This window comes from Melospiza melodia, chromosome 3 (genome assembly GCF_035770615.1).
Source record: "Melospiza melodia melodia isolate bMelMel2 chromosome 3, bMelMel2.pri, whole genome shotgun sequence".
Taxonomy (NCBI): Eukaryota; Metazoa; Chordata; class Aves; order Passeriformes; family Passerellidae; genus Melospiza; species Melospiza melodia.
Genome location: NC_086196.1, coordinates 39,571,777 through 39,593,643, shown reverse-complemented (window position 1 = coordinate 39,593,643; position 21,867 = coordinate 39,571,777). Strand labels below are relative to the sequence as shown.

At 36.8% G+C, this 21,867-nt stretch overlaps 1 protein-coding gene across 4 annotated transcripts in view; it reads left to right on the top strand.

Moving 5' to 3' along the window:
• ADGRG6 (adhesion G protein-coupled receptor G6) overlaps window positions 1-21,867 on the top strand; it is a 110,474-nt gene that overhangs the window by 66,731 nt on the left and 21,876 nt on the right. For all 4 annotated transcript variants that reach the window (XM_063151411.1, XM_063151410.1, XM_063151412.1 and 1 more), the window contains 8 exons: window positions 7,603-7,745; window positions 8,434-8,548; window positions 11,547-11,608; window positions 13,031-13,238; window positions 13,702-13,867; window positions 17,132-17,272; window positions 20,331-20,447; window positions 21,549-21,594. In XM_063151411.1, the coding sequence (XP_063007481.1) occupies window positions 7,603-7,745; window positions 8,434-8,548; window positions 11,547-11,608; window positions 13,031-13,238; window positions 13,702-13,867; window positions 17,132-17,272; window positions 20,331-20,447; window positions 21,549-21,594 (998 nt within the window). The remainder of the gene's footprint in view (window positions 1-7,602; window positions 7,746-8,433; window positions 8,549-11,546; window positions 11,609-13,030; window positions 13,239-13,701; window positions 13,868-17,131; window positions 17,273-20,330; window positions 20,448-21,548; window positions 21,595-21,867) is intronic.

The window sequence follows — 21,867 nt, the reverse complement described above, 5'->3', positions numbered from 1 at the left end:
GATGGGATAAAGCAAGGATAGTTAAAAATTTAAGTGAGGTACTTGATACATGACTTACAAAAATTACGCTTTTTACACACTGTGTATGTACATACACATATATAGAAATGTATACACACATAATTTTCTGCCTTTTTTCATATAGCTTTCATGTCTTGAATACATTTTCATGCATCATTTACCTCTTACAGAAGAAACATTTGAAAAAAATTGGTTGAAGCATCTTTAGGTTTTCTGTGTATATATCTATGATTGTACATCCCTCCCTTCTGAAACGGAAAAGGATTAGCTTCCCAGTAGTCTTCAGTGTTCCTGGGTTTAGTTCCCAGTTCCTTGCTTCTTTGAGGCTCACACATCTGTTTCTGAATTTTGTGGGGAAGAAATCTGTTGAATTTTTGAAGATCCATAAAGCAAACCTTTTTCCTACTGCTTACAGATAATTCTTGTCAAGATTCTTTGTTAGACTTTCCTTGGATGTTTCCTGGATAGGATTCTTAGGAAATCCTACAAGATGCTAGGGTAACACTTGTGAGTATAGAAGATTAGCAGTATAGAGGGTAGAAATTCTAAATACCTGGTGGAAGTAATGGTAATTGCTGGCTGCCTAGGGGATTCACTGAAATGTTATGGCTGAATTCTTGAATGTAACTCACTCACAGTGTGATTTCATGCAGTTACTATTAATTTAATGTTCCTATAAATTGTTTCTGTGGAAAGTTGCCCAAGTATTTTCTTATTTCTTCATTTTGGATAGTCAAGGATAAGTCTGTTGCAGTCTTAGACATTCTACTATTTCCCTTAGTTTTTAAGTACTTCTTGTTCTATTTACCTTCATGTTCAACTAAACAGAAATTCACTCCACAGTTAAAATTTAAGACTTAACATAGAAATATTATGGCCTTGACTTTATCTTTGACAGAAGTTAATATTTTAGTTTTAACTCTTAACTCACTAAGCCTTATTTCTCTTTTCTGAATTTTTTACAAGATCATAGCCTTTTTTTTTCCAAGGCAGTATAATAATTCTTAAAATTGTTCTTTGAGAAGGTTTTTCCTCTCTTTACATGAATTCATATTCTTGTAATTCAGATCACATATTTTTTGCATTCCTTTTGGATTAGTATTTTATACAGCAGTTTAAAAAAACCCAAAACCAACAAAACAACATCCCCAAACCTGTTCTATGCATTTTGCTTTGCTCCACACATATTTACCACACTGCTTCCTCATCAAGGAAGATCCATAAAGCTGAGAGAGCTGAGATCCATAAAGCTGGGACAGCTGTCACTCTCCCCACCTAGTGTTCTTGCATATGAGAGAGGAAAAATCGTTAGAGAGAATGATTCACAGAAGAAATAGCAGCTGGAAGTGGGAGGTAGGAAGCTGGCTTATTTTGTCACATTAAAAATAGGTGTTTTCCAAAAAAATATTTTAAACTACTGCATTCAGGAGAAGAGCAAAACAAAACAAAATTATTGAAGTGGATTGTTGCTCTTTCATTGCTGTGTTGTATGAGCTGCAGAAATCCAAAGTACACCATGCTTGCTAGGCGTTTATGTACCCAGTGATGAGAGACAGAGTGCCAAGTCCAAAAGTGCATATTATCAGCACCTCTAATACTGTGACATCTCTGGATGACAGCAGTATGTATCAAGCTAATACTTTGGTAGATTATTAACTACTTTAATAGACAGAGTCTTATGAAAGCTATATTTCACTTTATGTTAATGTTCATGTTTTTCCCTGGTTGTACAGTTTCTGCCTCTTAATGAAAGGGCAGCTGTTCAAAATAGACAGGAGTTCAGCATGAGCTATGGATTTAGCTGTTTCTTTGTCCCCATTATTTTTGCAAAAACCTTTGAAAATTAACCCAATTTGTGGATTTTATGCATATGAACCAATTTTGTAGATAAACTATAAATGTGTTTGTTTCTTTCATTAATTCTTTGCCTTTTATGACTCTGCAGCGTTGTCAAAACTTCCTGTGACTGCTGCTGCTGCTTTTCTCAGAAAAGTCCTACTGATCCTAGGTTTTGTCAGATGACTACATAGGGCTGCCTCACAGCAGGGGAAATGGTCTTTATTAAAGAGTTCAGCTCCCTTGCTTCTCCTTTCTTCTCTTATTTTGTAAGCAGTTTTGAGAATTCAGGCCCTAATTAATTTATGAATTTTTCTCCCCTTAACATAAAGTAAGTTTATGCTTGTTCCAATATCACTGCTTGATTGTCATAATTTTGGTGTATTTCCAGTGTTGGGTTGCTCCTTCTATGGGAAATATTATTAATGTTAGTACTGTTAAACATCTCCCAAATTAAAAACCACAGTAGTAGCCATCTGTGTAAAAACTACTAAATCTAAACAGAAATCCCTTGTCTTGGAAATGAAAATAGAGTGGAAAGCAGTTAACCAGAGCTACCCATGCCCAGTCTTGCTCTTTTGAAGTCTGTGGAGTTTTGCCACCGATGTTAGTGAGGCATATTCAGGCCCCTGCATGCTGTGTGTCTTGGGTCTTGTTTTGCTTAATGGAAAGTGTAATGCAGTTGGATAAAATGTTAATTAGATTGTGTAATGGTTTTAGACAAGAGGTAGCAACATTAGAACAGCGTAACTTTTGGGTTTCTAGTCCTAAGTAAAGTATTGGGCTTTTTACATTCTTTGTAGATTACTTCAATTTATTTTTTATTAAATAACTTTGCTATTCTTGTTATAAATGAAAAAATCTGTGATGTCTGTTCCTATTTCAAAAGTTTTCTGGATTTCTACCGGTGAGGTTTTATGAAGGATTTGGACCTGGCCCTCCTTTACTCCACACAACTTCAATTTCAGTGTTACTGAAGGTAGTGAGGGAAAGCCTTAACTCGGGCGGAGAAATATTTCAAAATGCTGCATAACATGTTCATTATATGTAATATTTCTGTTTTAAAAACCAATCAAAAAAGAACAAGTGAAAATCCTCAGGTTTCTCCACAGTGCCCCGTTGGCATCTTTTGTCCATGACCTGTGAAGAAAGCCTTCATCACAGATTCAAGAATTTGGGATTTCCTTTTGAGTGACTGAAGCATGATCCCTTCTTAGTCTCCTGCTGAAGCTTCCTGCCATTTTCCAGCTTCCAATGACTTATTTTGTCTTTCCACTGACTTTAACTAGATTTAGTGAGGATCTGACATTGTTAGATGCCATTTTTAGAAAAGCAATGTATTGGGGAATAGGGAATGGGGATTTTCTTCATTGTTCCAGAACATAGTGCAAGTGTAGCCAAAAACCCATTTCAGCAAAGACCAGCTGTTCCATGTGAGGGATTCCAGTCCTTTCTGGTTTGACTTTGCAACATTCTCTAGTAATGAATAGCCTTCATACCAAATTATCACAGATTAAAAGTGCTTTCTGTTGACAGGCTGTAGTTGATTGTATTCCCACACCAGATCTGCAAGGAGGAGCAAGACCCAGAGACACAAGCCGAGGCGTGAGGCGTGACCATGGTGCTTGCGAAATTCTTCTGCTACAAGGGTCATTAACTTAAAAGGAAGGCTTAGGATGCTTTTATTTTTAGTGGTCCAAAAAGTAGCTGCAATTTTTAGTTTTGTGTCATGAAGTCTCAGATTTTATATTCTAACTATAACATCACCTTCTCCAGGGAAAGGAAACTCTTCATCCTTGACATTTCTTTGAATGTGTCTGTTAAGTCATATCTTTTTGCTCTCTGTTTTAAACACTTTAATGTGTTGCAGTCAAAATCACCTCGAGTAAAAGGTTATTCGCAACTCAGATGCTTCTGTGGAATTCTTTTAGTTTTCCTCTGCTTTCAAACTTATTTCTGTCTTACTCTGCGAGTTTTCTAACATTTCATCTGCTCTTTGTATTGCATCTTCACTGAGTGACTTATGGAACAGTCAGCTCTTTTTTGTCTGTCCAGTTAATGTGAAGCAGTTAAAACTGTTACTGTCATATTTTCTGGAAAAATCCCTTTGCTTGGGATTTCTCTCCTGGGAAGCTGAGAAGGCTCAGATAAAAAAGAAAACGATAATTGTCTCATTGCTTCACCTGTGTTTTGCTGCTTTAAAATGTATTTGGAGATTGTTTATCCAACAGGTGGCTATTTCATTAGTTTAATGTGAATTGTTTTAACTTAACCAATCAGAGTCAAGCTGTGTTGAAACCCTAGAAAGAGTCATGAGTTTTCATTATTGTCTTTTAACCTTCTGTAAATATCCTTTCTGTATTATTTAGTATAGTTTAATATAATATTCTTTAATATAATATAATATTATAAAATAATAAATTAACCTTCTAAAAACATAAAGTCAAATTCATTATTTCCTTTCTCTATCTAAAAAACCTCGCAAATATGAAATAAAACCTCACAAGCGACTCTGAAGGCCTACCTGTGTGGTCAGTCTTCAGTTATAGCTATCCATCACCACTTATCTTCAGAGAAAACAAAACCATGAGATTAGCAAAGAATTTAATGTTGACATTTGAAAACTATTTAAAATATGCCAGGGTAGTCAGCTCTGAAATTCCCAGGACTTTTAGTGGAAATTAAGATTCCGCAAGTATTTTGACTCTTTAAAAATAGTTGTTTATATTCTTTAAATCAAGTTATACTAACTCTGAAGGACTTGTGACTTGTGAAACAATTCAACAGCAGTAATTCAGTATTAGTTCAGCCTGTGTAGTACAACAGAAAGGAGAAATGTGCATTGCTAATTACCAGCTGCGTCTCTCCAGGTGCAGGGCAGCCTGTGCTGCAGGGCTCCGTGGTTTGTTAATCCGTCCTCCGGGCTGCTCGCAGGGCGCAGCAGCGCGACCACAGCCCGCGTGTAGGCACACTGTCCTGGAATAGCTCTGAGTCACGCTGCCGGAGAAGAAAGCTGGCTTTGTGGTCCGGGCCATGGCAGCACAGGCTCCACCACCTCCTCCTGTGCCTCTGATGAGGATGCAGCTTCGTAAATTCCTCTCTCTGAGCCAGCTTAGCTCAACAGACCAGGACAAAGTGGGATAGGCACTGGTCTTCCCAAGCTTTCCTGCTTGCTCCAGCTGTCACCATTTCAGTCAAAGAAAAGAGAAACATACTAATCCCTGTTGTGTTTACCTACACCACTGTCCATTTTTCTAAATTATATTGATGTCAGTAACAGGCAGTACAGGTTGGCAGTACAGGTTACTATAGATGATGTGGAATTTGTAATTGATTACTGCTGTGAGAATCTATCTGCCTTTATTTTCCACACAATAAAATATTTAAAGTTGGATGTAGCAAATCCAGTGACACCAGCAGAGCATGGCAACATTGCCATTTATTTGAATGTAGGCATACTGTTTCCCAAAATGAGAATTTGCTCTTCACCATTATAATGTTTTCTTTCTGGGATCTGAGTGTGACAAAAGTGGAAGGAAGCACTGAACTTCATATTGCGTCAGCTGTCAAGTTAAAAGGTATTTATTTAGTCTGAGAAGCTAGCATGAGTCATTCTGACAAGTTTGTGGAAATTGTTTTCATCATATTATGGAGTAGGCTCTTATTATACAGTATACATGACCTGTGCTTTAGGAGTTTCTCAGAAAACAACAGATTGGTTTAAGGGATTCTTTTTGCCAGTGCTTCACAATCAATACTTTTCTCTGTAATTTTTCAATATAACTGCAACCAGTTCTACCTCATCTATCATTATCCCTTCTCTTTTGTTGGCATTGTCCTTCCTCACAGGTATGGATACTAAATGTCAGTTTGGTTAGCTGGGAATCAAGAAACAGGCAGCTAAGCAGTAGTGGTGGCTGTTCAGGATGTCCGTTCTGCAGCCAGAGGGCTGATGTAGGGAGTGGCATCAGTATATTAAGTTTTCCTCTTCTGAAGTAAAGGGAATGGATGACTGAAGCCAGAATCTTTTAGGAAAGATGGTTAAATGCCAGGAGACTCTGGGGCTGAAGTACTGAGGGCTGAAGGAATTGGCAATCCTGTAGGCAATTTCCATACTTCTGCTAAAAATAAATGCTGTAATAAATTTGTGCTTGTAACATATCTGAGGTATACAGAAAAAGCCTGCTAATGCATATCCACCCTACTGAGGCTGTTTGCCATATAGATGTTAAACACCCCACAGAGACCAAAGGAATGTTAGGAGGAACTCAGTATCTCTGGGAGCCGGGAAGGAGAGACCTGGCCTGAGATAGCTGGAATTTCTCTGCTAAAATAGATCCAGTGGGAAAGGAGAAAGCCAAGCCTGCAGGTGGTCACATTTTTATCTTTCTTCTCCAGCAACATGTAACCAGTAAAGCAGTGAATATGTCAAGAAAATTAGACACATCTGGAAAGTGCAGTTCTCAGCTGTCATCATGGGGATGTCTTTCTGAAAGACTTTTTTAGTTGAAGTCCTGGTCTGTCTAGGAAGGACTACCTGAAAACCCTACTGGCCCTCTTCAGTACCCCTACAGATTTTTTTCTGCTACTCTTCTTCCCATAGTCCACAAGCCCCTTTAGCTCACTGTTGCTTTCTTGTGGCACAGGGGCCCACAGGTGGAAGCACCCTGATGGGTGTGTGCCCTGCTCACTGTATGTGTGCTGGTAGTGCCACCGCTCCCCAGGCTGCCAGGGACAGCTCACACGCTCCAAAGGTCTGTCTTTATTCAGGCTGATGGGTATCCAAGGGCAAGGTTTAGATGAAGACAGCCCAAAGCATGTTTGCTTTTTCCTTTTTTCCACATTTTGGCTTCCATGGACATCCAATGTTCCATGCTTTAGAGGCTTACCTCCTAGTAGCCAGAGCCAAGCAATGCTCTTGGGTACCAACATATTCTCATCTCCAGCAGTTCCTTTTGTCCCAGGAGGAAATTTCTGTGCCTTCCACTCTGAGCTTATTTCCTGTGTCCTGCTAGAACTGGTTTGCTGTTCATGATTTCTCTTCCAGAAAAGCAATGTTTTTGGACAAGGGTGGGGCCTGTTTTATTTTGTTCACAGGAAAGAGTCTTGGGCACTTTGAACTACTTCTGATGTCCAAGAAAGTAGCAGTGGGCTACAATACAGAAAGAACTGTTAGTGCTCAAACTTCGATTAGTCATCTGAGGAACTCGACTTTCCTAATTATGACTAAAAGCTTCAGAAGTATGTCAGGGTGTTTTTCACTCCATAAAAAAACTTAAAAGATTTAAATGTTAGGCATCTGTTCTTTGTTCATCTCCTAGTCTTTCTCTGTATTCCAGAGGTGGATCCTCTGGAGGATGACTTGTCCCACCCTGACAAGTTTTGTGAGGTGGGATGAATCAGCTCTTAAGTTCCTAAGCCATTAGCAACCAGGTGTTTAAAATTAATTAGGGCCCATTTAGAATTTACAACTCTATGGTTTCATCTTCTGAACTCTTCTGAGAACATTTTTTAGCTCTTTTGATGAGATGCTTTTTAAAGGTAACTAGGAGATGAAATTTCCCAGCCATATTTTCTTTTCATGGTCCTATATTAATTATTAAATATTAATTTACAGATAATGAGCCACACTATTTTGGTGACACTGTTCCATACTCAGAAAACCAGGGTTTGTCAGATATTTTTATTTCCACACATTTGGCCTCTGCTCTCCTGACTGAAACGCTTGGATAATTTTCTTTGCAGTTTCAGTGCTTTGGCTCTTCTGGTTTATAATTCTACCAACAACATCAATTTAGAAGAGGAAGACATCAGACAGAAGCTCATAAGTAACAATCGAACCATGGAAGAGGGATATCAACTTCATACTGTGGATGTTGATCCAGTGGGTGAGTAGTGTTCAGCTTTGTTACACAACAAATTTTTTTTTGCTTGTTCATAAATAAGCATCTTCTGTGTTAAAATAATCACACATTTCCAAACAGTATGATGGTTTCAGATTTTAAATTGTCTCTATAAACCTAGTTGTTCCACTAATCTCAAAGAGCCATGCTCAAAATACTACTTTTAATGCAAACAAAGTTGTCCAAATTGCTTCAGTCAATGTCTTGCTGTCTGGTTGAAAGAGGCTTGGAGGTTCCTGACAGCTCCTCTGGTGGTTTGAGGATAACAAAATATGCATTACAGCCAGAGCTAAAATGAGACATTTTGGACCTCCAAGGCCCCTCATCCCCACTTCTCAATGGTGTTTGTGTTTCTGACAACAATTGCCTTTAGTCAATCTTCTTCTAGCTCTAATCTCTTCCCATTCAGCTTCTAGCAAAGATTGCCCTTCCTTTGGAAGGGAGGAGGTGGAGGCTACTGGAGTGCATGGATGCAGTAGACACATTCAGGTCTTACCTTTGAGCAGCAGCAGCATGGATGATTCCCTATTGTGCACCCCTCTATTGCAAACAACCAAGCATTTCATTTTAAGACAATTTTGTGCTGTAGACTGGTTGATGAGCTGTGGACAACAAATGGAAGATGATTAGGGGAAGAAATTCATTATTAACACTGATATGCTCATTTTTACAGAAAAATGTTTAGCTGAAGAAAACCCTCCAAACTATTTTTGGCCAGATACCAGGCCTACTGTGACCAATTTCACATTTTGCCACGGGAGCTCAGTTCAGACTGCATCAAGAACCTGGTAGGTGTTCAAATATCTGAGAAGATGAGTTGTTGTTGATGCAACCTTCTGGTTATATACAGTTATTATTTAGTTATATATAATGGCTGCCGTTGTCTAGTATTGTGTTTCAAGAAGATTTTTTCTATACCGCGAGAGAGTAGGGAGGTGCAGTAATATTTTCTATTTCATTGATAAGAAAAAAACTCATCTGCCACTTCTGTAGGGCATATTGAGGCCCACAATTAATACGTGTTTAATGGGACTATAAAAATAAAATCTTCTTACAGAATGAAACTGTATGACTCAAGTCACAGACTCATAGAATGGGTTTGTGTTGGAAAGGAGCCTAAAGATCATCCCCCTGCCTTGGGCAGGGACACTTCCTACTAGACCAAGTTGCTCAGAGCCCCATCCACCCTTGCCTAGAACCCTTCCAAGCATGGGGCTTCCACAACCTCTCTGGGCAACCTGTGCCAGTGCCTCACTACCCTAAAACTAAAAAAAACTCTTTCTAATATCTAGCTGAAACCTAATCTCTTTCAGTTTTAAACCATTTGCCATTGTCCTATCACTCTGATGCTCTTGTAAAAAGTCCCTGTTCAGATCTCTTGTAGCCCCCTTTAGGTGCTGGAAACTCCCCAGAGCTTTTTCTTCTCCAGGATGAACAACCCCAACTCTCTCAGGTTCTTTAGAGGAGTGGTGCTCCAGCCCTCTGATCATTTTTTGTGGGCCTCCTTTGGACTTGCTCCAGCAAGTCCACAGTTTTCTTGTCTTGCAGGCCCCAGAGATGGATGCAGCTGCATGCAACCAGGATGTGGTTGGCTTTCTGGGCTGCATCTTCCACCAACATCCCCAACTCCTTCTCTTCAGGGCTGCTTTTAATCCCTTTTCCTCCCAGGTCTCCAATTGTGCTTGAGATTGCCCTGACTCGCATGCAGGACCTTGCGCTTGGCCGTGACCTTTATGTTACCATACCCAAAGCTTCAAATTTGCAACCACTCCACCTCTACTATCTAACTCGTGTAAGAACTAGAATAAAACTCTATGAAGATGATCCGTGTATTTGGTTTAATGCAAAACACCCCATCTCATTAGGGGAAAAGTAAAAGAAATTGTGTAACAAATATTTTGCCAGTAGTTAGTCATAATTGAAGGTGGGGATAATCTTATGCTTAAAGATTTGAACTTGAGTTTTTAAGGTTTAAGAAATTTTCTCCAATGTAAGGGGTTTTTTGCAAACATCTACAAAAGAGTTTGACTCTGTATGTCCATTTCCCATTTGTAAAAGGGGAATATTATTACTTCTGTTAATATATTACCAAAACATTATGGCTTTGATCTCCTTTGAGTGCCTAAAACATGGTTATGATGATGCAATATTAATTAATTGCTTCAGTATTTAGGAAGATTACTATTAAATGCAATATATTAGTCGTATCCACCCACATTGCATCTGGAACATGTTCTGAGAGGACCAGATCTCTTACTTTTTCCAAATAGTATGGTAATATGGATATGAATCAGCTTTGAGTTTCAGTGCCAAACAGGAAAGCAACCCGCATTATACTTAAATAACTCACTTCCTCAGCCTCCTAATCTTGTACAAGAACTGATTCTGACTGACCAACTTTTGTTGAACAGTGGGTAGTGCAGAAATCAAGTTGTTTTTATGTCAGAGCCTCAGAATCATTAAAAATTAAGGTTTCTGGCCTTTGCTGTTCAAGTGTTGCTTATCTTTATTATTCATTTTTGGTCTACAAATGATTGTGTACAGCACTTCTCATTAAAAAAAAATAATTCCTGTGTTCTGCCCTGTGTTGTGTCTTCCTGTGCCTCCACTAGCTTTTGCCAATATGGAACACTGTTTGTTTGGAGAGAAGAGGAAGCTCTTCTAAAAGTCTCTTCTTGTCATCTGCATTCCACAGTAGATGATTACCTGTTCTGTTACAATAAATGTGATCAGCTGAGGAATAATGTTATTTTATCATGTGCTGAGTAAAGGAATAAATTTTTCCCCTTTACCATCCTTCCTCTTTCCATGCTGTGACAGCATGATTGTATTTAAAGAAAACTGAGGTATAAGTGTTTTTAATTTTGGAGCCATTTTTATAGGGTGGCAAAGGCTGAGGGAGCTTGGCCTGTTCAGCCTTGAGAAGAGACGACTGAGGGGACCTCACCAATGTCTATGAGTATCTGAAGGGAGGGTGCCCAGAGGATGGGTCCAGGCTCAGTTCAGTGGTGCCCAGCAATAGGACAAGGGGCAGTGAGCAGAAACTGATGCACAGGAAGTTCTACCTGAATGTGAGGAAGATCTTATTTATTGTGTGGGTTACCAAGGACCAGAATAGATTACCCAGAGAGGGTGTGGAGTCTCCCTCACTGGAGTTACTCAAGAACAGTCTGGACACAATCCTGTGCCGTGTGCTCTGGGATGACCCTGCTTGAGTTGGGCAGTTGGACCAGACCCACTGTGGTCCTTTCCAACCTGACCCATTCTGTGATTCTGTATTTTGTTATGGTAAGTCTTTAAGAACAACCACAAAAAAGAAATCTGTATATCTGCCCCTAGCTTTGAACCTGAATCCAGTAGTTACCCTAGTTTTCATTGGTGGAATAAATTTATACCTTCACGTGGCTCCTGTGCATGTCCTTGTGAGAGGCAGTATGTCTTGCTATGGGCTAGATCAAAGCCATTTATATCAAGGAGAAATTATAGAAACAGCATATGCCTAGACCATAATGCAGGCATAATAGTTTGTGTCAATATTTGGGTCTTTCCTGGAACACAAAGCCAGAATTTCCACTGAAAAACTGGGATTTCTCTCAGCACTATCTTTTAATCAATCATATACTTTCACTGTCAAGTGTATATATTGTGTTTCACTAGGGGCCATGTTGCTACAAATATTGGGAATTGAGAAGAGTGGACCACTGTGAAACATACATAAGAATTATGAAATATTTATGTAATTTTGTTATGATATTTCATATGAATTTTCTCATTTTCCCTCTTTAGCTATTTGGGTCTGCAGAATTATACATCCTACTGGGGTCAACCTGATCTTAGAAATTGCACAGGTGGGTGTATTAGTGTTGGTCTTTGGAAGAATATATTTTCTCTTTATGCTAAGTTGTTTAAAAATATTTATCAAAAAATCAGTGCAAAGTAAAAAATTAAACTCTGGGGAAGTGCACCCAAGTTCAATTCAGCTCACCCATTTAGAGCTCTGGAGAGCAATTACTGAATTAAATCAAACTCTTCAGGCAATTTAATCAAGAGTAAAGGAAGGTTGTATCTTGCCTCTATTTGATATTCAAGTTAGGACAAATTTTTAAATATTTTGAATGCCTGCCAGGGGAAAGGCTCCTGCTCTCTTCACTGGACTTACAATCAGATATTTGCAGACTTTTTCTCTGTTTCTAAAATACCCTTTTATGTCATTTTGGCCATGAAAGAGTAATAAAATAAAAGGAGAACAATGTTATGGTCCCTTTTTTAGTGCCAAAGCTAGTGAAGAGAATTATACAGTCATATGTATAATATGCAGAGCACCTACAGTAAGCTCTTGTTCTGAATTGCTGTCTTGGAGAAGCCTCTTTTGGTGTCCTAGGGAGCCTGGCTGCCTCACTCAGTCAATTGGGTACTTGCACTCAAATTATGTGAAAAACATCATGTCATGTAAGATGTAAAATGAACATTCCAAAGTAAATATATCAGAAAAATGTATTATAAAAAACAACCCACAGTTGAGAAACTAAAAAGGATGATCTTTCAAAATGTTATTTGCAAATTAAAGAAGGATGATCTTTCAAAATGTTATTTGCAAATTCCATTAAATTTTAAATGTTTTGATGTTGTTAAAGGTTAGTGTTTATATTAGTTTTCTATCCAGGTGGCATTGAAATTACAGTTTAACATGTTTTGCCATTGGATATGCTATCAAAATTTCCTTATCAGGGAGATTCTTATAATGAATTTTCTTGTGTGTTGTGCTTGACAGGACTCTGACAAGTAAGAGTAGCATCCTCTGAAAGAACTGAAGCATTTGCAAGGGGGTCAGACTTTCTTCAGAAAGCTTAAAAGAGTGAACACTTTTTCAGTAATAGAGAAATTGGATGCATTTGTTTCACTTCAAGAGTGAAACTTTTTCCCAGTGAAAAAGAAAGGATAGCATAAGGAGGAAAAAAAAAGAGATACTATTCATTGTATTCCTCTCTTTTTCATTCAATCCCCCCTTTCTAAAATAGTTCTGATTTACAAACTCAAATCAAAACAAAGAAAAGAAAGACATAGCCAATGAGGATAGTATGTAATTAGCACATCCTATATACTTTTTAAAAAAAATTATGTTTGACAAAATGATGAAATCCTATGTTCATTACATATACCATAGAACATACCCTAGCTTACAACAGTGATGATAAAAATTTGTGTTTCTGAACTACTTCAGGACTGTAATGCATTGTTTTCTCTTTTTGCTTTACTCTGTATGCTCACAGAAAATGCAGCAGATATTGCCAATCAGCTTCTGAATCTCACTGGTGAGGGGCAGCAGCTGACCTCAGACAAAGTAAATGATGTTGTGCAGAAGCTCAAAAAAATTGTGAACGATGAAGAAATTGATGAATCTCTGGGTTCTACCGTGGTGACAATTTTTTCCAATATTCTGGCCAGTTCAGACAGTGTATTGGCAGCCTCATCTTCAGAGTAAGTATTTCTGCATTTGAGAAAAGCTTTTGAGAGCAACCTGCAAGACTGTAAGGATTCATTCTTGCATGTATAGACAAACAAGAAAATAAAAGTTTTCTGATTTCCATCAAAAACAATTTCCCAAAACAGATACACAAATATTGCTTCTTTTAGTGTGCATGAAAAAGTATTTGGATGGAAAACAAGTCTTTTGATACATGACACAGCATAGATAGAGGTATTGTTGGAAAATTATTTCAGGACCAGTGATATGTAGTCACACAATTTCTGTCAGTCAAAAGCTTTTGTTTTCAAGAAACATGCATAAATTTACAGTCCATCACTCTCCTTGTGAATACACAGATGGGTAATAGAAGCATAGTAACAAGAGGATCATCTTGTTAAGTGAGGGGCGTGCAGAGCATAGGTGGGATTTTTTCCTGTATTCAGTTTTCAGAGTAATTTTTATTTCTGTTTTTAGAGCTCTAAAAACTATTGATGCCTTGGCTTTAAAGATCCATTTTGCTGGACCATCCATGAGTATTTCAACACGGAATCTCGCACTTGGAGTGTCTTCTATAAATTCAACTTCATTCAAAGGTGGTGCTTTCAGCGTCAGTCCACAGAATAATGCATCTGATTTCCAGGTACAGAACAAGCAGCTGTATTTGAACATGAAATGTGCCTCTTGTTCCAAGTGTGTTTACTGTGGTTCCTATAAATCCACTTACAACTCCCAGTTCTCCCCCTACTTTCTATTTCCTTTTTCCTACAATCATCCAAACAGATAACAGATTAATGTAGTATTTCCTTGAGTGACAGGAAACACAGATAAACTCACATTCCATGCAGATAAAAAGTTGGCTTATAAAATTTGGCTTATAAATCCACAACACACTTGACCTTTTTTTAGTTTTGTGGGGTTTTTTTCCTAGTGAAAAAGGAAAATAACCTTTAACAATCTGCGGTACTGACTACTGAGCATCTAACAAATCTTTTGATGTCTTTCAGCTTTAAAATAAAACACCTATATATAGGTATTTACATACAGATTTCTGCAGATATAAAAGTTCTTTAATCTTCCAGTACAGTTTAAATATTAAGTGCTAAAAGAAACCTAAGTCTAATCCAGTTGTCCACTTATGGGTTGATTGGCTTGTACCATTTAGGATATCTGAGGCATTCAAGTCATTCATGTGGAGGTTTACCAGCCAAGACATAAAAAATAAATTGAAAAGAGATCACACAAAATTTAGGAAGGTCTCCAGTGCTACAGGATCTAGACAGGATACTATAGTTAAGATATTTATCCTCACCTCAAAAATATTTTTTCTTTGCTTTTTTTCCCACAAATAGAAAAATAAAGACATCTTAAAATTTGAAATATTGCTTGAGCAGCACATGAGCACCAACAGGATTTTCCAGAGGTCCTTTTGAAATCAGTAGTGATGAGGTGCCAAAAATTTATAAATTTCACTACGTCTTAAGACACCTAAATGCTTTTAAAAATGCAGTGCATTTTAATTTTTTTTCAGTTAAATAGGAAGTCTGTGACTGAGGTAATGTAATCTCATTTTCCTGGGTGTTTAACCATTCAAGTACAGTAAGTCTTACTTGGAGAAACACACAGAAAATATTACACAGAAAGAGAAAAAAATCTGCTATCATTTGGGCCAGAGGAACTAAAACTGAGTTCAACAAAATATGGCATTATATAAACAGTTAAAGACTAATCACTAAAGTATAAGTATTGTATGGAAACAAAATAATTTCTGCTGCAAACTGGCAACACAACAATCCTAATAAATGTCTGATCATTTTATAAAATATGATATACTGTAAAAATCAAAACAAGAATGAAGACAGAAAAATGTCTACTTCCTAGAAGAAGTAGTAGTAATATAATAGTCTTTAGGACTTGTGCATAGATGTAAACATTGGATCAAAACTCAAATGCTTTTTTAAATGGATAAAAAATAGATTTAATGTACTTGAGTTTTCACATATTTATATTCCTAGATATTTTAGTTAAAATTCCTTTGAATCAATTTTATCAGAATTTTTTGGTGATTGTAAATCTACTTTTGTTTAGCTCTCATATTAATGAAGCTCAATAGCTGTTTGTGAAGCTGAATAGTTCTTTGTTATCAAAGGAATGTTTCTCCTGCAGATTTCATCCTTTATTTATGGAAAGAGGAAAGGAAAATTCTGAAGCCAGGTTTTAGATGATCATACATAGAACAGAAATTACCATCTGTGGCTTGAGAACATCCAGGAATTTTCTCGTCCAGGAATCATTTATTACAGCACTGTCTAAATAATCATAAAATCCAAACTTCGTCAAATAATTTATACTGTTCCTATTGGAACATGAGCTTCTTTTCAGACTTTCACATTTCCAACAGCTGATTGAGAATTCTTAGCATCCTTCCTACCAGAAAAGTTGCAGCAGCTGTGGGCACCGTTTATATTTTCCATGCCTGTCAGAAAGATACTTTCTGTCCCTGCTGGAGGGAGATTCCCTTGTGAAAGCCCACGTTTTTCACCACTGTAGTGATGATCTATCCTGGGCTCATCAGGGAACATTAAACTCTTCAAGCTGTATGTCAGAATGTTTCCAGATATTTTTTTTCTTGTATTTTTTTCTTAAAGTAGATACCAAGCAAATTTATCCGTGGCAATTTGGAAAGATTCTATTTCAGTCCCCTGTGTCTTTACGTTTCTTGCCAAAACTTTGACTAAGTTAGGTTTTGGTGATTCATATTATTAAATTGTTCCTGTAATATATCCATGCCTCTTTGGAGAAGCCTCTTCTACTCTATTTGCAGACAGTGCCTAATGGGACATCTTTATCACGTACACACTTTCTGTTTACTGTGGCAGAATCAACCTCTGAAAACCTGGTTTTGAACTGCATTTATCCCTGTCAGGAGATGTCTGTTGGCTACTTCTTCCTGATTTCCAAGGGTGCATAATCTGTCAATAGCCTACGACTTTTAACTTTCTATTAGCTAATGGTGCTTTTAGAATGACACAATTGTCCATGAGAGGCATAAGTACATGGCCAGGATGCCTCTGGGGGAGTCAGTAGTGGGAGTTCCCATATCTCACAGTAAATTCTGAAGTGCTTTTACTGTAGAGTGAGCAGGCTTTACTATACTGTGAGCAGGCTTGTTCCCCTTCCTTCAATGGATGTGGTGCCACACCTTGAGTGGGCCATGGTGGGAAAGGCATCAGTCACAGAATTGCTAATAAAATGCAGGGTTGCATCCTCTTTTATTTCCTACTCACTTGTTATATTCCTGGGCTACAGAGGGCTTTTAGATTTCTGATACATTGTCTATAAAGATTAAATTTATATGATGTCAGAAAGTGTCTTTTTTTGTGTTACAGAGCACAATAAATATGGAAAACTGACATTAATAGTTTTAAAATCTGCTTTCCAGAGAAACTATAAAAGCTCATAAGAAAATTATTTCTGATGTGCAGATCAAGGCAACTAATACAATTTAATAAACAAAGATTCAGAGCATATCTTATAGTTCTCAACATTGTTTGCTATGAGGAAAAGTATTTTGAATGCTACTGAAAATGGTTATGACTGTCATAATTACCATTTCATTGTTTCCAAATCATCATTATAGCAGTGAAGGAGTTTGTTTCTTTGCTGGTTTTATCTAATATCCTTTTGTAGCAGAAGGCTGATCTCATGCTGGAAAAGTGGGAAACCTCCCTAGCCTTTAAAAAGTTTATTTATTGCATCAACTCTAATATAGACACAAGTCATTTTAGTGTTGATTGGTTCTAATCCCATATCTAGATATTTCTGTTTAAGAGTGTGAACCCAGTTGTGGACAACATATGGTTTATTTATTGTTTGAAGATGTTCTCCTGTTGTTTTTATTTAACAGATAGATTTTGACAAGAATCAGACAAGTGCCATCGCTTCGGTTGTTCTGCCACCAAGTTTACTGAAGAATTTAAGTCAAGATGAGTTTGAAGTTATATCCAGGGCTCAGTTTACTTTCTTCAATAAAAATGGTCTTTTTCAGGTGAGCATTAATGTGCTTGAAGTTACTACAGATAGGGTGAATCAAAGCCATCTGCTAAAAGTTTCCCGTAGTGTAATCCTTTCACAGCATTTAATGAGTTACAGGAATTAAAAGATGACAGCAAATGTAGGCACTAAAGACAGTCTTATGTTCAGAGCAGCAAAATAATTGAAGTGCCTAAGTTGAGTTGAAGTCAGTGGTTTAACTGCAAATTCCTCTCACATGTGAAATAAACCTTTTCTCAGTGTAATCTATGGAAAACTGTATCCCAACTGCTTAAAATCAGAGGAAAGCAGCAAAAGCCTTTAAAAAAGCCTTTAATTCTGTTGAAATGCATTAATATAACTCCTTGATTTTCAGCGGAGACAGGTTCTTTTCTATCAGGAGGGAATTTGGCATATAACACTGCCAAGTACTCTCCTTTCCTTTTGAGAGCTGGTTAGCAGTCATATCCAGCTGACTGCTCTATATTCAGTTGGGAATCCCAGGCTGATGGTTAGGAGCCAGAGAATTTTTGTTCATCTATATATACACACACACTGTTCTTTTCATACCTGTGTTCTTATAAGCATACCATATTTTAATAGGAATAAGGAGAACAATATTTGTACCTGAAACCTAAACATGCTCATGTAGATTTGATGTTTTGTTTTTTGTGTCTTATCAAATGGTAATTGTAAATAGTGCCTGAATGGTAGGTGCCAAAAATGTTAGGAAGAGTTTGCAGCTTGGAAAAAGAAAACCAAAACCACAGCTATTTGAAAAAAAAAAAAAAAAAGAGTTAATTAAGAAGGAAACATTGTTTCATGGTGAACTGTAGAATGTGTCTCAGAAGACTTAAGTTTGTTTTCCCATCAGTATTTCGAGTGACCTTTGGCTCTTGTGCATCCGCAGAACTCCGTAGTATTGTATTGTCCCTATATTATCGTTTTTATTGGCAGTGTATCCAGATTCTTCAGATAATCTAGGCAAGAAAATACCCATGACCCACAGTTGCCTTCTGAAATACACCCCAAAGTATTTTTATTTTAAATTGTATTCGTTTTAAGCCTGCTTTTGAGAAAAACAGGATGAATATCTTTAATAAAAAAAACCCAGAAGAATACAGATGGAGGCTGGTCATAATGGCATAAAATCATATGAAGTCAGAATGTGTCCCTTAATGGTGCCAGAATGCGTTTCTAAGTGGTACTTAATAAGCCATTGAAAAACAAAAACCATAAAAATTGCACCTTAATTTGCAACTAAAATGCCTTTCATTTTTTATGTGTTTTTCAAAGTCTTCGTGGGTGATGTGTTTAACACAATGAATTTAAAATGTGCAATCCTCACATTTTTAGGAAGTCTAAAAATAAAGGAAGTTAAAGAAAAAGGGGATTAAAAGAAGGCCTACAAATAAACTCAATTTGCCATCTCAAACCAAATAACTTTATCCCTTAGTATAAGAGTATTTTATTTGTATTGCATTTCATATTTCTTCCATGTGCAATTACAAATATCTGAATGCTATTAGTTGTCTTCCTTAAAAGAATTCAACATAACAGTGAAACATACTTTGCACTATTGGAAGTGGGCGGTTATTGTATTGCAACTGAGAGAATTACAGTAAGTTTTGGCTTATAATTCATTATAGATGGTTCCCTTACTTACAGGGCTAAATAAAAGCTGTTCAGGGTGGGATTCACTTCACCAAACACAGGTGTGTTCAGTGTAAACATCTGTACCTGAACTGTTGAACTTCAGCTGAACACAGCCTTATGGCTAAATAAGTAGAAATCTGTATTTTACTTTAAAGCACACATAAGAATACATTAAATTGCCTTCACTAAAGAGACCAACTGTGTCTCGTTTTTCTTATCTGCTACAGACAGAATCCACTGAAACCTGTGGAAATATGTCCAAGGACTTTCACTGACTTTGTTGGATGCTCAAATTTAGGTGGTAGCCAAGAGACTCTTTCTTGTCTGAATACTAAAGAACTGCCTAGAGATTTGCATTTTATTTCCTCTTCAGTTTTTAAGGTTTGAGGAAATTTTGCCACAAAGCTCCAGTATAATCTGAAATACTGTGTCTGAAAATTCTTGGATATGTTTCTTGGGAAATAAAATATTCTTCTCAGGATAATATCCACATAATAACAGGAGCTATTGTGTCTCCCATGAGTGGTGGGATCTCACAAGCCCAGTGCTGAGCTGAAACCTGACGTCTTGTTATGTTAACAAAACTCCTAAATGGAAGGAATCAAGGGTTCAGGAGTTTGGCAGACCAGATTTTGGGAGGGAAAGTGAGTGGCAATAAATTCTTAAATTCTTTGACTAAACTTTTTTTTACTTAAGATCTGCCACAGGCAGTAACCAAGCTTTCCAACCAGGCATGTAAATATGCAGGTTCCAATAGAAGCCTATCAAAAGAAAATAGCACTGCTAATGCACTCCCATTTCAATAAATAATTCGTTTCCAAGGAAACCACCTCTTCTGGAAAATTGTCAGCTGCAGGTTAAAAATCCTACTGGTCAGTGATAATGTCAGAATTCTATTTCAATTCCTATCGAATAAGACCTTACAGAAAATGCTATCCTTTTCAGTATGTAACATTGCTTTGAATTTATTTACTACTTCATAGTCATTCATTGTAAGATTGAGAGTGATTTAGCAACTATATCCAGAAAACAGTTTATTCACTAAAAGCTTAGCATTTACAAAGGACTGTGTCAACAATAAGATAAGTGAGCTCGTTCATGCTTGTTTAGGGAAATGAGCTAATCATATCATGGGTTGTTATCTGCCACAATGTTTGAGTTATAATTTTGTTTGCCTTCTAACCTCTCTCTGTAATTGTGCCTATGCTTTATGGCTACAAGAAAAATACGAAAGCTTCCATGAGACTAACCCATAATTTGATTTTATAAATGTAAGATTCTTATATTGTGTGATCAAAAGTACAGAAATGCTGACAACTTACTTATTCTGGCACGCTGCAAAAATGAAACTGTGTACTCTGGCTTTTATGTTATGTGCCATGTAAGCACTTACTATATTTTTCTTAAATCTCTTGAAGGATACAGAAAATCCTGCCAATTTGACCAGTTTCGTGGTAGCATGCAGTATTGGAAACTTAACCATTCAGGATCTTCAGGATTATGTGAAGGTTACAATCAAGCATACCAAAATTCAGGTAAAACAAGACTGATTATTCAGAGGAAGAGGAATGCAGATTATATATGGTAAAGGCTAATATTATAACCTGATTTATATGGATGGATTTTGAGTAAGATCAAACTCAAATCAAAATTAAGAAGTCTAGAACAAAAGCATGCAAGCACAACATGGAAACAAATAATTTCTCCCATCCTCATACATTCATACTCCATTCATGACCTAACATGTATCTGCAAAACAATTGATTCTGCCCCTCAGAAGTAATTTTGTGCCAATAACTGTTGGCGAAACCTTTTTTAATGACCATATTCATGACATAATTTATTACACTGTAACTTCATGATTACTTAAATTCTTTGACCAAACATTATTTGCTTTGTTAATAGTTCCCAGAGTGATTTTGTTGTTATGTGGTTTTCATCAGAGGAATGGACAGAAACACACTTATAAAAGATCACTACAGTAAATTTAGGGAAATGCAGACCAAATGCAGCCTTTTGGCACATACTGTTCCAGTTAGAAAATGTGTGAGCTTGACTCCATTCTCAGTATCTAATCCAAAAGAGGAACTAGCACTTGAAATATTAAAGAAAATGTTAAAATGCAATACCTAAGTAAATTTTTTATGTAATGAGAACCTGGTTTGTAATTGTCACAGCTCAATTGACTTCGTCTTGCATTGCATTATAATGAATATTTTAAGGTGAGGCAAAACAACCTACACATGGGTTCAGCAGTCATTTGTACATTTTCAAGCTTTACGTAGAGGATTCATGGAGAAGCCCTAAGGCAGTAAACAGGTAAAAGTATTCAGATTATATAAAGACATCATATTCATGGATAACTTCAGTAATGAGAAAAGTTCATTATTCTGAGGATGTGCAAAAGGAACCATTGAACAGTACATAGAAGCAGTGCTCTAGATTTTGCAATTTCGACAAATCTGTTTTTCTAGCCGAAAAAAACTCTAATTTGACATTAGGCAAATATTCAACTGTCTAATTATATGGATTCTTCAGCTCATTAAATGAAAATATATGCATTGCAACATCTGTTTTAAATGATGAGATTTATGTTTGAAGAGATATACAAAGTCTACTTTTACATCTGTTCTTAGGAAGATCCTAAACCTACCTGTGTCTTCTGGGATATGAACAAAAATGGTAAGTTTGAAAATACTGTAATTTATTTGATGAGGAGGATAAATATGTCTGAGTCTTAAAATTGGTTGCAGTATTGGCTATTTTGCTCCTAAATCAATCCTTTCAGGATTCAATAAAGTCCCATCAATGAAGTGTATAATTTCTTCTGGGTAACAAAGTTACTTGTAACAGCAAATTTTAAATACTCCTTTAAAAAGTTTGTTTTTAATGTAAATGTTTTTAATATTTACATTTTTTCCATTAAGTTCTTCCAATTTTTCCCATATCTGCAGT